The sequence below is a fragment of the Blennius ocellaris genome (genome assembly GCF_963422515.1).
Source record: "Blennius ocellaris genome assembly, chromosome: 2".
NCBI lineage: Eukaryota > Metazoa > Chordata > Actinopteri > Blenniiformes > Blenniidae > Blennius > Blennius ocellaris.
Genome location: NC_137651.1, coordinates 6,684,345 through 6,698,412, shown reverse-complemented (window position 1 = coordinate 6,698,412; position 14,068 = coordinate 6,684,345). Strand labels below are relative to the sequence as shown.

General features: G+C 41.9%; 1 protein-coding gene across 1 annotated transcript in view; it reads left to right on the top strand.

The window, feature by feature from the left end:
• The window catches only part of fchsd2 (FCH and double SH3 domains 2), a 68,148-nt gene that overhangs the window by 50,969 nt on the left and 3,111 nt on the right, over window positions 1-14,068 (top strand). The window contains exons 13-18 of the mRNA XM_080510072.1: window positions 5,870-5,959; window positions 6,114-6,176; window positions 11,852-11,986; window positions 12,092-12,175; window positions 12,288-12,465; window positions 13,622-13,842. Of these exons, the coding sequence (XP_080366198.1) occupies window positions 5,870-5,959; window positions 6,114-6,176; window positions 11,852-11,986; window positions 12,092-12,175; window positions 12,288-12,465; window positions 13,622-13,842 (771 nt within the window). The remainder of the gene's footprint in view (window positions 1-5,869; window positions 5,960-6,113; window positions 6,177-11,851; window positions 11,987-12,091; window positions 12,176-12,287; window positions 12,466-13,621; window positions 13,843-14,068) is intronic.

Below are 14,068 nucleotides of genomic sequence, written 5' to 3'. Positions count from 1 at the left end.
TGAATGAGGCCACTGCATCATCGACTCCTTCAGCTCTCTGTTCAAAAGTCTCTCTCTTTATTTCTTTCTTTCAGAGTCAGCTTGACATTGCCTCTTTGCCTGCACACCACTTTTCTTTTCTTTTTTTTCTATACTTGGCACCCCCTGCTGTCTGATATGGTCAAAAACATTTTATTTCAGGTTTAAATATCTTGTTGAATCTTTCTCAATTTAACAGATCATTTCCATGCAACATAGAAAGTGGAAATTTGATCACTCCGTATTCAATATAATTTTTTTTTATATTTCTCTTTGCAAAGTGCAGACATGTCAGCATATTCTCTCTCTCTCTCTCCCTCCCTCTCTCTCGTCCCTTCCATCTGCTCCTCTTCACTCTTCCAGACCAGCAATACCTTGACTGTGATGATGAATATTTCATAGGCTCATTTGATACAAATGGCTTCATCACACAGCTCCTATCACATAAATACAAAGAGAGTGGAGGCAGAACAAAAGACATTATGTCGGTTTGATTACAGCATTATCTAGAATCTAGATAATGATAGCTCTGTCTTCACATCTATGTTCACATTTTTAACGTTCATTCCATCAAGCCTCTTGCAGAAGTAGTTTTGACTTTGCAATACAAATAGTATATTTTGTCTTATTTTATTTGTCAGACTAAAGTATATTTTTGTATACCTCTATTGTGTTTGTTCTACAAAGAAAAGAATCCCTGGTACAATATAGACAATGACTTTCTGCTTGGTCGTAGTTCAATACTATCAGAGACAGCATTTCTGAAACAGCAAGAACAAGAGATAAAGATTCATATCTATTTGGCCTCATGAGTTGTCTTTTATAGTTGCTTGAAATTGTTTTGAAAGCATCTTAATAATCTGTGATGTACAGCCGTGTTTGAGTATATGAGGTGTGCGCTGAAAGTGTGGTCGTTGTTCACGGCCTGCCAAACAGCACGTGAATCTGTGAGAAGAAAAAAATCACTTTCCTATTTACTTGAAGCACAGTTTATATCACCCCACTTTATATCATTACTTGACCATAAAAAAGAAACAAAAAACCTAGTAGGCTCTCACACTCTAAGAAAAGTAAGGCAGTGATCAAGTCAAACTGAGCTTTATTGTCAGTTTCTGCTGCACATGCAACACACACAGCAGAAATCTCAGATGAGTAGAATCTCATCTGGCTCGCCCTTCCCTCAGTATGTAATTTGCCAAATGGAATAAAAATGAGAAATAATTCACTAAAGTAGAATAAAAATAACCCCAAAAACAAGATAGACTGGAGAAACAGTGCAACTATATGTGCAATAGTCCAAAAAATATGACCCTGAATGTGCAATATGTATAGAGTGTAAACACATGCAATATACAATACAGGAAGCCTTGGAATAGCTGAAATGTGTCCATGTATGTGAAAGTGTGCATTCTGCAGTGGCAGCAAGCCTGTGTGTGTGTGTGTGTGTGTGTGTGTGTGTGTGTGTGTGTGTGTGTGTGTGTGTGTGTGTGTGTGTGTGTGTGTGTGTGTGTGTGTGTGTGTGTGTGTGTGTGTGTGTGTGTGTGTGTGTGTGTGTGTGTGTGTGTGTGTGTGTGTGTGTTTTTCAGGTTTCATTTACTTGTGTAATCCATGTAAGAGTTTTTAATGATCACAACATTTTCGTCAGCAAATAGAAGAGCAATTTTGTTTGGACTGTGTACGACGTGTTCACACTAATACAAAGAGTTGGAAATCTTAATAATCTGTTTGCCTTTTACGTCTTGAGAGCAGACGTGTCTATTATGTGCCCCGTTGCCATTAGTAGATCAGACATGGAATTGAATAGCGACATGCTGATTTGCTTAAAAGCATACTTAGTTTATGCGCAAAGCTGGCCAACCTCCCCCAGAAGTGCTCAAAACTCGAGATATTTATGCTGAATGTTAAAAAGACATCAAAGTACTTATGTAATATACTCAAATGTGAATCACATTGGAGCTACTAAACACACTGCTTTATAAAAAAGATACATGACCATTGAACACATTTATGGTCCATTCGAACAGTCCTACTTTTATATGTGACCCTTTGAGAAAATGTAATTGCTCGCTCCCGAACAATTACCCTTTCTTTTTTTCTTCAAGACAATTTTCCGTTGTGAAGTCAGGAAGTAAAAAAAAGGGGAAACTGTACAGCATGGACGTTTTATTGCATCAAATCTGTTTTGCTGTGATCAATAGTACACCCCTCAATCTTTATAGGAATCTTCTTTTTTCCTCCGTGTTTGAATAGAATCGATGATACTGGCAGAGCAACCGTACATCTTCCCAGCGCTACAAGTGCTGCTTTGGTTTTATGGCCTCCACCTGAGAGCTCGCCTGAAAGACTGTGGAAGAGTGAAACACGACTCTGTCTATATCTGTCTATGAAATTACTTCGTTTAAGTTTATTTAACACGATTAAATTTCACTGCAAGACAAAGAGATACAAGTGATTTATGTGTCGATGCAATGCAACGCAACACTGTCATACCACCAAATCTTTTATGTTTTATTTCTAAAAATATAGATAAATGATGATACTCTGGGCTCTCGCGCCACTGCTCTGTTTGAGCTTATTCTAACAAAAAAAAAAAAAAAAATCCAAATGGAATAAAGCATAAGCAGAAATGGATCAATTTGCGAAGAATTAAAAACGCAAATCTGTTCTGAATATCTCTTTAGTTTCAAATATCAGTGTGATTTTAGCTATATTTCTAATCTCTTGAATTCCCTCACATACTAAAAAGTATTAAAAACACTCGTTAAATCCAAGACGATCTGGCACTGTTTTGTGGTTTTATTCCAAGTGAAGCGATCAGGAGCTGTGAATAACAGTGACTGCACATAATGGCCGACCAGTGTATCTGTTGTCGCTTTTTACATTGTAGGTTGCGACTCGCATGATCATTTTTGATCAATTTGGACATGTTTGCATTCATTCCTACAAGCATTTTGAGGTGGTGAGAGTGGGAGAAGTTGAGGCAGGAAGCTTTTCTCCTTACTGAGCCGTCGAGAGCTGCTTTCCCCAACTGGCTCCACTCGACAATCTGGCCTCATTTATTCATGGCGCGGAGACAGAGAGCAGGTCGTTACTCTCAGACACATTTGCATCAGAGCAAACCATGCTATTAGCACAATTCCATTCGGAAGGGAAAAATCTGTCCAAAATCTGGACACATTTTAAAAACTACATTTGAATGTTTACGTCGTTGTAAAAAAAAAAAAAAAAGGAAACAGTCACAGTTTTATTTAGATCATGAATATTAACAGTAAGAAGTGTATTTTGAGGAGGGTCTTTGATATAGGCCTTTAGATAGTACAGATTACAAGCTTGATTCAGTATCTCTGCAACTGTCATAAATATTACACTTTAATTAATTAAACCAAAGTTTGAATTAAGTTAAAGTTGTTAGAATGAAAGGGTAAAAATCATTTTTGGAAAAGGCACCCAGGTCTTTTCCAGCTGAAGGTCTATGGTGTCCCTCAGAATTAATCTGCCCCACACTTTAGAGGCCAATATCTTAAAGTGATCCCACAGTGCCTTGTTATATTGAAACTGCGACAATAACTTCTTATATTGGCTTGTAGATCATAAAGGGTGCCGCATCGAGGTTTTTTTTCAACGTTTACACAAAACATGTTGCAACAAAAATCCTCACAAAATGTACTTTCTGCGGCATCCCTTTGCCCGCCTACTTGTTGTCTGCTTCCTGTCCGCTCTTCTCTCGGTCTTGGATGTATTGATTGGAGTTTCTCAGCTGGACTGTCTGCCTGAGCTCTCCCTGTCTGTACCTACCAGCGATCTGTACTTACACTCCTTCCTGTCTTCTTTATCGACTTAAAGTAATGATGTGCTGCAGGAAATTCTTCCTATGCACAGTTGTGGGCCTGGGTAAATGCCAATATTTTTTTTTCCTCATTAATATTCCGGTGTGTTTATGGTTCTACGGCAAGTTTTTTTTTTTCAGTGTGCTGTGCGCTGTTCACGGAAACCTGAAAGAAGGTGGATTCTCTTAAGCAGCTTGGTTCTTCATCGATTAAAGTGAGGGAGGGTGTCTTTGACAGTGTGTCTGTCCGTCTGCCTCCATGCCTCTGTGGGATGGAGCTATCAGCTATCAGTCTGCCCTGTCAGCATCAGTGAGAAAGGACATGCGCTGGTAATGAAACAGGAAATTGATGAAAATGGTGAGAGACTTCAAGGAAAAGAGAGAGAGAGAGAGAGCGAGAGAGAGAGAGAGAGAGAGAGAAAGAACGAGGGGATCAGAGATGAAAGAGAGTTGAGCAGGGGAGGCAGAATGGAAATCTCAAAGGGGTTCCTTTCTGGCGGTGAAAGCCTCATCATATTGTCTCATTAGGGAAGTACACAGCACATTGTAGTCTTCACAGCTCATGAGTAGAAAGTTCAGCAAGTTTTGACGATTCGTTGTGGAGGCAACTTCCAGACAAATCGTTAAACACGATGCGCGGTGTGAATTCAGGTCACGTCAAGGTCATTACTGAGCTGATAGTTTAAAAACAAAGATGTATGAGAAGCCTTTGTTTGTGATAGCTTTTTGTAAACGCGTCCACTTAGTCCATGTCTTCCAGAGGCCTGCACTACGACGCCGGGTTTTCTCTTATCGAGATAACTTCAAGGATTAACCCTCGGTTTTCCATACTACGACACTCGCTCACTTCTCACCGGGGTAAATCACCCCGGCAACTTACGCTGAATGTCTAAACCTGCTCCCGAGCGGGTTACTTTCTCGATAAGCGGTCAGAGCTCTGCCTCCTGACCAATCAGAGCTCTTGGAAAATGACCTGCCCATTCTTAAGTGATGGTGATTGATGCGTGAGTTCACGCTGAGCTGCAGAGGAGAGGGGAGGAGATGAGAAATTAATTTGAGCGATCTTTTTGACATAATAAAATAAATCCTCAGCACTGAGGGTTTGAAGGATGTTTTTATTCTTGACTTGTTCCAAGTCTGTTTCGCTCCTCGAGGGTTGATCTGTAATCATGAGGTTAATGATCACACCTGACGGAACTGCAGAAACATGAATTTATGGAGTGCAGAACTACCCGTGCCGTCGCAGTGATGAATTAATATTCAAACAAGAGAAAGTCAACCTCAAAACAACTGGATGGAAACTAAAAGAAGAGCAGTGAGGAAGTTCAGTTTGACACGTTTCTGCTGTAATAAAGTGAAACTGAGCGATCGGCAGGCCATGCCGTCCGTTTATATCGCCGATGAATTAATCTGGTATAATGTGTTAATATAATATCTTCTGGCTCTGGACACAGCAGCAGTGTTGCTCTTAGCCTGGTGGATGTGTTTTAATTCTTCATATTCTCAGAGAATAACTGCTCCTTCAGTAATCTGCAAACTGTGCTGCAGGATTTCTCCGTGTGTGTGATTGGTCAGATGCTGAAAACTCCGCCCCTTTCATGTGAACACGCACACATAGGTCTGGGTTGAACTAGCGAGTTACAAGGTTGATAGTTTGATAGTTAATAACCTGCTTCGTAGTAACAGTTATCTGGATCGTGTGTGTCTGGATCAGTCAACCCAGGAGACAGAGGTCCTGGATATGTTGATCACGGTTCATAGTGAAAGCCTCTGCATCCATTCATACATTTTCTGTAAACAAACATCTTTTGCAAATAATGACATGTCTCATATTGCATGGTCAATTGCTCTGAGGTTTATGGGTTTCAAAGCATAAATGAGTCACTGTGTTTATTGTTTAAAATATGTGTTCCCATCGCTGGAATGAAAATATAAAACCCAAGTTAATTCTCTCTCACAGGCGATTATGGGAAATGCAATGTGTGTGTGTGTGGTAACACTGGAATTTGGTTCTCTCTCCAAAAGACAATAAAGTTGAAAGCTGAAGCTCGGTTGGACCTTCTACGGCAAGTGGGCGTGTCAGTGGATACCTGGTTGAAGAGCGCCATGAACCAGGTTTGTCTCGTCGAGTATACAGAATTGAATACTTCATTTCAAACTGTGTACTTGAGGTTTTACTATACATGCAAATGAGAAGAAAAAAAAAACGCAGCTTCTTTAAAAAAAAATGTGTATTTTGCACCCCTCACTCTCTGCATGCGGTATGTAGGTGATGGAGGAGCTGGAGAATGAACGCTGGGCCAGCTACACTTCCCACGATCCCTCACTGTCGGTGAGACACTTCCCCCTCACTCCACCCGTGTGTCTGCTTTCCAGCCGAGCAAACAGAATTAAACCAAATCGTTCCAAAAAGAGAGAGTCTATTCATAAAGTGTGAAAACAGGAGGAATAAATAAACCTGCTGAAGCTGTGAGCGTCACAGTCGAGTGTTACTTTCACTGCCGTCAGTTCAGATGAAGGCTGAGGCTTTAACATCCTCTGCAAGAAAATGGAAAGTAGAAAACTTGTTTCATGAACGAGTGCCGAACTCTTTGAAATCGACCCCAGTTCTCAAAACTAGACCCAGACCCTTCAAGTCAGACTCGTAACGGAGGACCTGGATTTTTTTTTATAACACATCTGGACTGTTTAGAACAGACTCAGGCTTTAAACTGGACTTTGAACTCCACACGGACTCTTTCAAGTTACCTGGCTGCTTTCAGATCTATATTTCTTAAGTACGACTTTGGTTCTTTAATCTAAATCTGACAGTTGAGAACTCCCAAACTCCCAAGGTTGTCTCCAAATTCTCAATGCACGTTTTTAGAATTCGACTGTTTAAAATACCTGAATTCATTTTTTCATAAATAGCAAAACCAAGCTCTTTGTACTTCACATGACTGCTTCAAACCCCATGTGGGACTCTTTTAGGTACATCTTTTAAACGAAACTCTTTCAACTTGTGAATTTGGCAAATATGACAAACAGCAACAAGAACATTCATTCTGCCAAATAGTTAAATGATTAAGTAGTTGTTGACTTGGCTGGAAAGTGTAAATCCCACACCTGCAGGGTGAACTAGATGAATTACCAGCACACAGTTTAAGTTGTGTGCGTCTGCGTTGCATGCACTGTGACCCAATTCCAATTAAAGCACTGGATTGTGTGTGTTTGACACAACTGCTGTCTCCCCCAGCAGGTTTTCTTCTTCACTCACATGCCAGCTCAGCACATTCTAAACAAGGTGTTTGTTTTTTGTTTTTGTTTTTATTCTTAACATAGCAGCTCATAATGGTGGGGGTTTTTTTCACTGTTATAGTTCCATTGTAAGTGAAAGCCATCCAGCCTGAATTGTGCTCCTGACAAATCACTTTTTGAACGATGTAGATTGAGAGATAATTGACCTCGGTCCTGCCGCCTAATCATCTACCACACCATTTACAGCCTCTTAAAAAACGACCCACTTCCACAATGGAATACTAATGCAGCTCACACACAACTTGCACTTTTTATTTCATGACCTTTTTTTTTTTTCTTTTTTTTTTTCAATGCAGCAGATCCCAGGCCCTTTTCACCACTTCTTCATGTTTATGAGAATTTGTTCTGACGGTATATTGACGTCGCGGCCGATGACGTGAACTCCAGCTACTGCTGCACCCTCACTTTCCACTATTGGCTGCCAAGTCTTACTTTTCCTGCCCTGTACAATGTTCATTCATTATTAAATAGATCAATATGTTGGCTTCTACATCTTGTTCCTCCATTGTTGAGAGTCAGGTAGCAGTCTTTCTGTTTTACCTTACAAACAAGTGGATGTATGGATAGCTCAGGCTCAGTTACTAAAATTAAGACAAATGAGATTCATTGTGTTATTAGTCATTTTTCTTCTTTAGTTCGCTTTTATGCAAATATGAATAGTTTCATTTGATGAAGGATTTTCAGCGTGTAGGAGAATATCACCAAGTCGGGGTCTCTAGTTGAGTGTTGGACATCTTAATGCTATTTACATTGTCAGATATTGTTCTTAACTTCTGTTGGGATCCATATGCTATAAAATGGATATATCAGTTACATTTATAGTCGTTGCACCCCAGCCGAGGAGCTACTGGAATGCAACCTAAAATGTCATCCTTCAATGGTCCAAGCAGCCTCACAATTTATTCGTCAAAGTGCTCAGGTGAGCGTAACAAACAAATCAAGGGTAACTAATAAGTCAAATCAAGAGTGAGCGTCACTTAAGAAATAACCAAAACCACACTAATCTGTCACAAATCCAACTTATCTAACAAACAAGAGAGCAAAATAAACAGTCTTACCTCCCTGTCTAGCATAAACATGAGAAAAATGCTTCACTTAAATTCACAGCTCACTTTGCCCCCAACAACAACGTACACACTGCTTGCGCCCTGCCACTTGAAACACATTGAATGATGGCCAGGCCACACCCCTCTGAACCACTCTGCCACCTGGAGATGTCGTCCTTCCTCCTTATGTACCCTTGTTCTTGGTGGATTTAGCCAATCAGGCCGTCGGGACGGCACATCCATATTTACATAGTTGATTGACGCATCAGGAGACGCACATAGAGGACACAGAAGACACAGAAAACACACACACAAAACAAAGGCAGTCAGAACAATGGTTTTCTAGCAAAGCTAATTTGATCAACTTTCTTCACAGCCGTTGCACGAGCAGCTGTCAAACAATTGTTTGTATTTTGTTTCTGACCTGGCTCGTGTGTGCCTGTGTCGTCAGTACGAAACATAGTCAGTCTGCTATTGGAAGCGCTTTACATTCTGATCACACAATATTGCAGCTTACAGCTCACAGGAAAGAAAGAGGGAGCCAGAGGGAGAGAGTGAGAGAGAGAGAGTGAGAAAGAGAGAGAGAGAGAGAGAGAGTAAAATGTAAAGGGGATGAAGAGGGAGTTTGAGACAATTATTGAGGAATGAGAGAAGGTGAGAATCCGTTAAGGGAAGGAAGGGAGGTGTGATGAGGCAGAGCGAGGGAGTGTGCAAAAAGAGGAGAGTGATAATGCTAAAGTAAAATTGGATGCAAAGGTGAGAGAGACTACAGGATTGTGAAAAAACAGCAGAGAACCCACATTAAGGTCACAGCATACTGCAACAAAATGATTAGATAACCAAAACAAATAGCTTCAGGATTGAAAGCTGAACCTTCATAACGCTGACAGATGAATGGAAATACTTTGTGTGCCTGCAAGTTGTCAGCAACCAAGAGAAAACTGACATATGACTGAATTTTATTCCTGTTCATTTTCCGTTCTACCTGAAAAAAACAAGCTCAAAGTTGAGAGCTCGCGCTCCAGATGTGATTATTATATATTTAAAGAAGCCAAACAGACTGAGTTACACACCTCTGAAAGCTTTCATATAACACAGTCTTTTGCAGACGCTTTTAACCGAGAGAAACCAAACAAATCCACATGAGCAAGCTGAAGCGACAGTTTTGGGCTGATGTCAGGAAATAGTGTTGCAAAAGAGACACCCTTCAAATTGTTATGCATTTGTGTTGGATGCAGATTTTGAAAATGTCCACGTCCATGAGTGCATGAATCATCAGACATTTTACAGCATTATACACGAAGTGAAACATTTTGAATTCCTTGGAAAACATTCCAATAATACTAGTTTGACAATCATTATGCACAAATCAAAGTGCAATATGAACAGTGATCCAAACTGGGAATTCAATTTAATTTTGTCTCACCCTATTTTGGGCTAATGAGTTTTGGGGGCTCGAGCTGGAAACCCTTCCATCTGCTGTGGGTGTCATTAAAATAAGTTGAGTATTGAGGCATATGACAGCAGTTCAGCAGCATTTCGGTTTTATTTGGTGGTGTACTGGAGCCTTGAGAGACTTGAAAGCAGCAAAGACTGCGAGATTAATATTAACAAGGTGCCAAAAAGGAAACGAGAGGAGGAAAAAAAAAAAAAACTGGAGGCGGAATTATTACACCGCAGTTCGACTATTAGAAAGAGAGAGGTCAAGACGTGATGAGCAGCAACAGAAAGAAGGAAGGCTGGCTGGTTTCTGAATTACATGAAAACCAATGAGAGTACAGAGCAGGCCTTTCTACCGTTCCACTTATTTTTATTAATACGAGTGTGAAATAGAGCGAGCTGCAGACCTTAGGCTCTCTCAGGCAGCCGCTGCCTACATTACAATATCACTTTTACGGTTATTACCTCCAGGACCAATAAAATCTGCCACTGGTCTGTGTCTCAGCTGCAATGGGACACACACCAAGATGTATCGTTGGTGCTACTTCATTGGGTTATTACTCAAATACACGTCGCTCATTTTACTTTAGGGATGGAGAGGAAGTCGGCCACCAGACTGTGCAGCGTACCCTTAAATCAATGCAACAAATTGGATCTGAGTGAGGCAATACAAATAAATATGCTGTCACCAGAAATACGGCCTGCAACACTGGAAGCGCGCATACATCAAGTTGTCTGCTTTTGGTCATTCCACAGGTGTGTCTGGAAAGCACTGCCCTTAAAAAGTATAAGTACTGCCACTCCAGAGGCAGTTCTCCACAACGGCTTACAAGAAAGCCTGGGACTCCTGTTCAGAACAGGCCGTAACAGAGTCTGGCTTTATGTGGATGTTCAGAGTGTATACTCCGTGAAGGTACGCAGACGAGACCGTCAGTGTTTGGTTTAGTGTTGGGCTAAAGTCTGCTGACCCTCACACCTCCAGCGTCACACCGGGTTTCTTCTTTCTTCAACACTGGAAAAATGTATTTTATTTTAAAGGTTCGGTAGCTGTGATACTGTTTTAGTGCAGCATTTAATTGATATGTTGGGTGTACCACCTCAAATGTTGTTAAAAGAGAATCAAATTACCAACACCTTTGACACATTTACGAATTTAAAGAAAGGACAACCCTCAAATAACCAAACCAGTCGGGATTTGATAGCATTCTTCTCATAACTAGAACGGCCAGAAGGCCAGGATACAGTATTATTGAACAACTAGAAATACACAAAATTAATTCAGGTGTCATACCCATAAATTAAATGTTGGCACAAACCTTGTTTGACAAATCATTGTATCCCTCGGGATAAATTATTGCAGCTTTGGAATTAAGCCGATTAAGTCAAGTTGTTTGTTTTGAGCAAATCTGCTGAAATATGACACTAAACAGGGTAGAACCATTACACCTGCTAAGCGACATCAAACAGTCTTTCCAATGCAAACTCATATCGCTCATGTATTGTCAGCTTTTTTTAATTATGGAATTCCTTAAGGCCACACCTGAAGCTGGCACTGTGACTAGAGAGATTAACTCATATACTAAACACACATCTGTGCTGGTGTAGAGTTTACTTTGTCAACAGAAATCTGATGACTAAACACAATGACTTGGCGATAGGCAAACACACACACACACACACACACCCTGTCTTTCTATTGTTATCGGAGAGGTCAGCTCGCTGTGGGTGATGGATCTTTCCACGATCTGGATCACATGACATGGGTACAGGCCAGTGAAATTCACATGGAACAAAAGAGGGAGGGGCGGCGTCACATGAAACATTAGCCCCCCTACACCTGTTTGTAAAAGCTACAGTACAGTCGGTGAGCCGCGGACAGGACAGAGAAGCATAGACAGGTGAGGAATCGTCACAGGTTTGCGTGAGAGGTAAAAAAAACAAAAAAAAAGATCATAATTGAAGGCAGTGGGAGTGACGGCTCAGGGCGATAACATCAAAAGCCCATCGGTTGAGAACGATATGGCGGTGGTTCAATGTGTAATTTGACTCTTCTTTGATCTAATTCAACGAGCTTTCTGCACATTTTGTAAAATGTTGATATGTATTGACTGCATTCAGATAAATCCAGGACCATTGCATATTTCTTTCGGTTTCCATACTGGCCCCTTGTGCTTTTCAGAGGTTCTGACTCTATCTGTCTGTCACTTTGTTGTTGTGTGTAAAGGGCACAGTGGACTTGGAGCGTGAGGAGGGTGAAGAGTGCGAAGAGAACATGGAGGTTTTTGACGACAGCAGCTCCAGTCCTTCGGGAACCCTCCGCAACTACCCGCTGACCTGCAAAGTATTGTACTCATACAAGGTACACGGCCAAATATGCACATTTGTACAGGCACTTACTCTCTGCCGGCTTCACCCCTTGTTTATTTATACTTTATTGTTGCTGGACACTGCGTGTTTCCCACAGGCCTCTCAACCAGACGAGTTAACCATTGACGAACAAGAGATGTTGGAAGTCATTGAAGATGGAGACATGGAGGACTGGGTCAAGGTGACCAAACACCGCATATCAGTCACGCTGGTGTTGATGTTTGCAACCTGCATTATCTCGGTTGCGTGTTGTCCGTCCGCTCACCTTGGATTTACTCTGACGTCCGTCACAGGCACGCAATAAGACAGGTCAAGTCGGATATGTTCCTGAGAAATACCTGCAGTTCCCAACCTCCAACAGTCTGCTGAGCATGCTCCAGTCTCTGGCGACACTCGATGCCCGATCGCACACGTCGTCGAACTCGACGGAGCCAGAGCTGCACTCTGGCTGCATCAACGGAGACACAAATAGTATGTATACCTTGTGAGATATTCCTTGTGATACTTTCACCACAGGCCAGACGTAAAGGAGTAAATTAAACTGTGTGATTATGTTTTTTTTTGTCTCTCTTTCTCTCTCTCGTGAAAATGCTATTATGTGCCACTAAGTGAGGCATTTTTCTCTCTCACATCATTGTAATAACCGTTCTTGCTCGAGCCTTTGCTTGAAGGCCTTTCTCCGAGAAGGCCATGTTTTCCCTGTGAGTGCAGGTTTTTCTTCATCTGGGTTCTTCCCACAGCCATAGCTGGGATGAGCTCCAGCCCCCTGCCAGCCTGAGTCTGATAATGCGATATAGAACCTGGAGAAATGGAAGCTCCAATGCAGTCCACCGGCATAATACGCTGCTTTTTGCAAAGTAGTTAGCGATTGCAAAATGCATCAGGGAAGCTCATTTACCGAACCTTTTGAGATTCATCAAAAATGAACAAACGGTTGAAAAATATGAACATCTGTTCAGTAAAAACAGCATTTAATGAAAAAAATCCCATGTTAGAGCAGGTTTATTGAGTTTTGTCCCACATGATTTCCTTCTCATCCATATATTTAGCAATTAAAGGAGCTGTTGCCGTTTCAGTGGAAGAGAAACTTGAGCAAAGTGGTTGTAAAACCCGATAAGGAGAAAACACCTGAGGCTGACACTGCAGCTAAGTTTTAATGAAATGGGCGACAGTGGAGCATTAACACGACCTTAAACTGTCTTTTTGGTCTCCTGTTTATTTGGGCAACCTCTCCAGACTGCATCTCAAGACGCTTACTGCGTTCAAGCTGAAAGGAAATGCTCAAGTCCACAACTTAATTTTAAAGTAAATTAAACTGCCGGATGGAAGCTTGGAGCTGTAATTCATGACCGATTTAGAAAACTAAATACAGGAGAGACTTTCACTATTACTTTCTATATCCATCTTCTCCCATGATGTTTGCTCTTTAAGCCTGCGAGGATCCATCCTCCCATTTTCTGCCGGTTCGTCCAATTTAGGATTGCAGGGAGCCACGAGTCCAATCCCAGTAAATGTTGAGCCTCAAGGCAGCGTGCAGACCTGAGACGGGTCGTCAATCCTTCACATTTGCACATTATTGAATTGTTTTCTGTCTCTTTGTCGTCGTCGTCGTCGTCTTTCTCCACAGCGGTGTTTGTCCGTGCACTTTATGACTACGAGGGCCAGGCAGACGAGGAGCTCTCCTTTGTCGAGGGAGCCGTGATCCGCCTGCTGAGCCGGGACACGCAGACGGACGACGGCTTCTGGGAGGGCGAGCTGAACGGCCGGGTGGGCGTCTTCCCCTCGGTGCTGGTCGAAGACCTCACGGAAAATGGGGAGACGAGTGGGGGAGGAGCGGGTGACACGCAGGTACGGCAACGCCTGGTTTGAGTCTGGAGGGTACATGTATGGCACGGGCAGTCACCGACGCTTCCTGGAGTCTTTTTCTTTTCCTATTTGGGTAACTCAGAAACACTCAGAGCTCAACATATGTTCTTATCAGTCTTTCCTGAGGGCAGAAATACCAGGGACTGAGTCTGCTCTGCCCCCCCCCCCCCCCCCCCCCTCCCCCTTCCTGCTTGTCGTCCAGTTAATC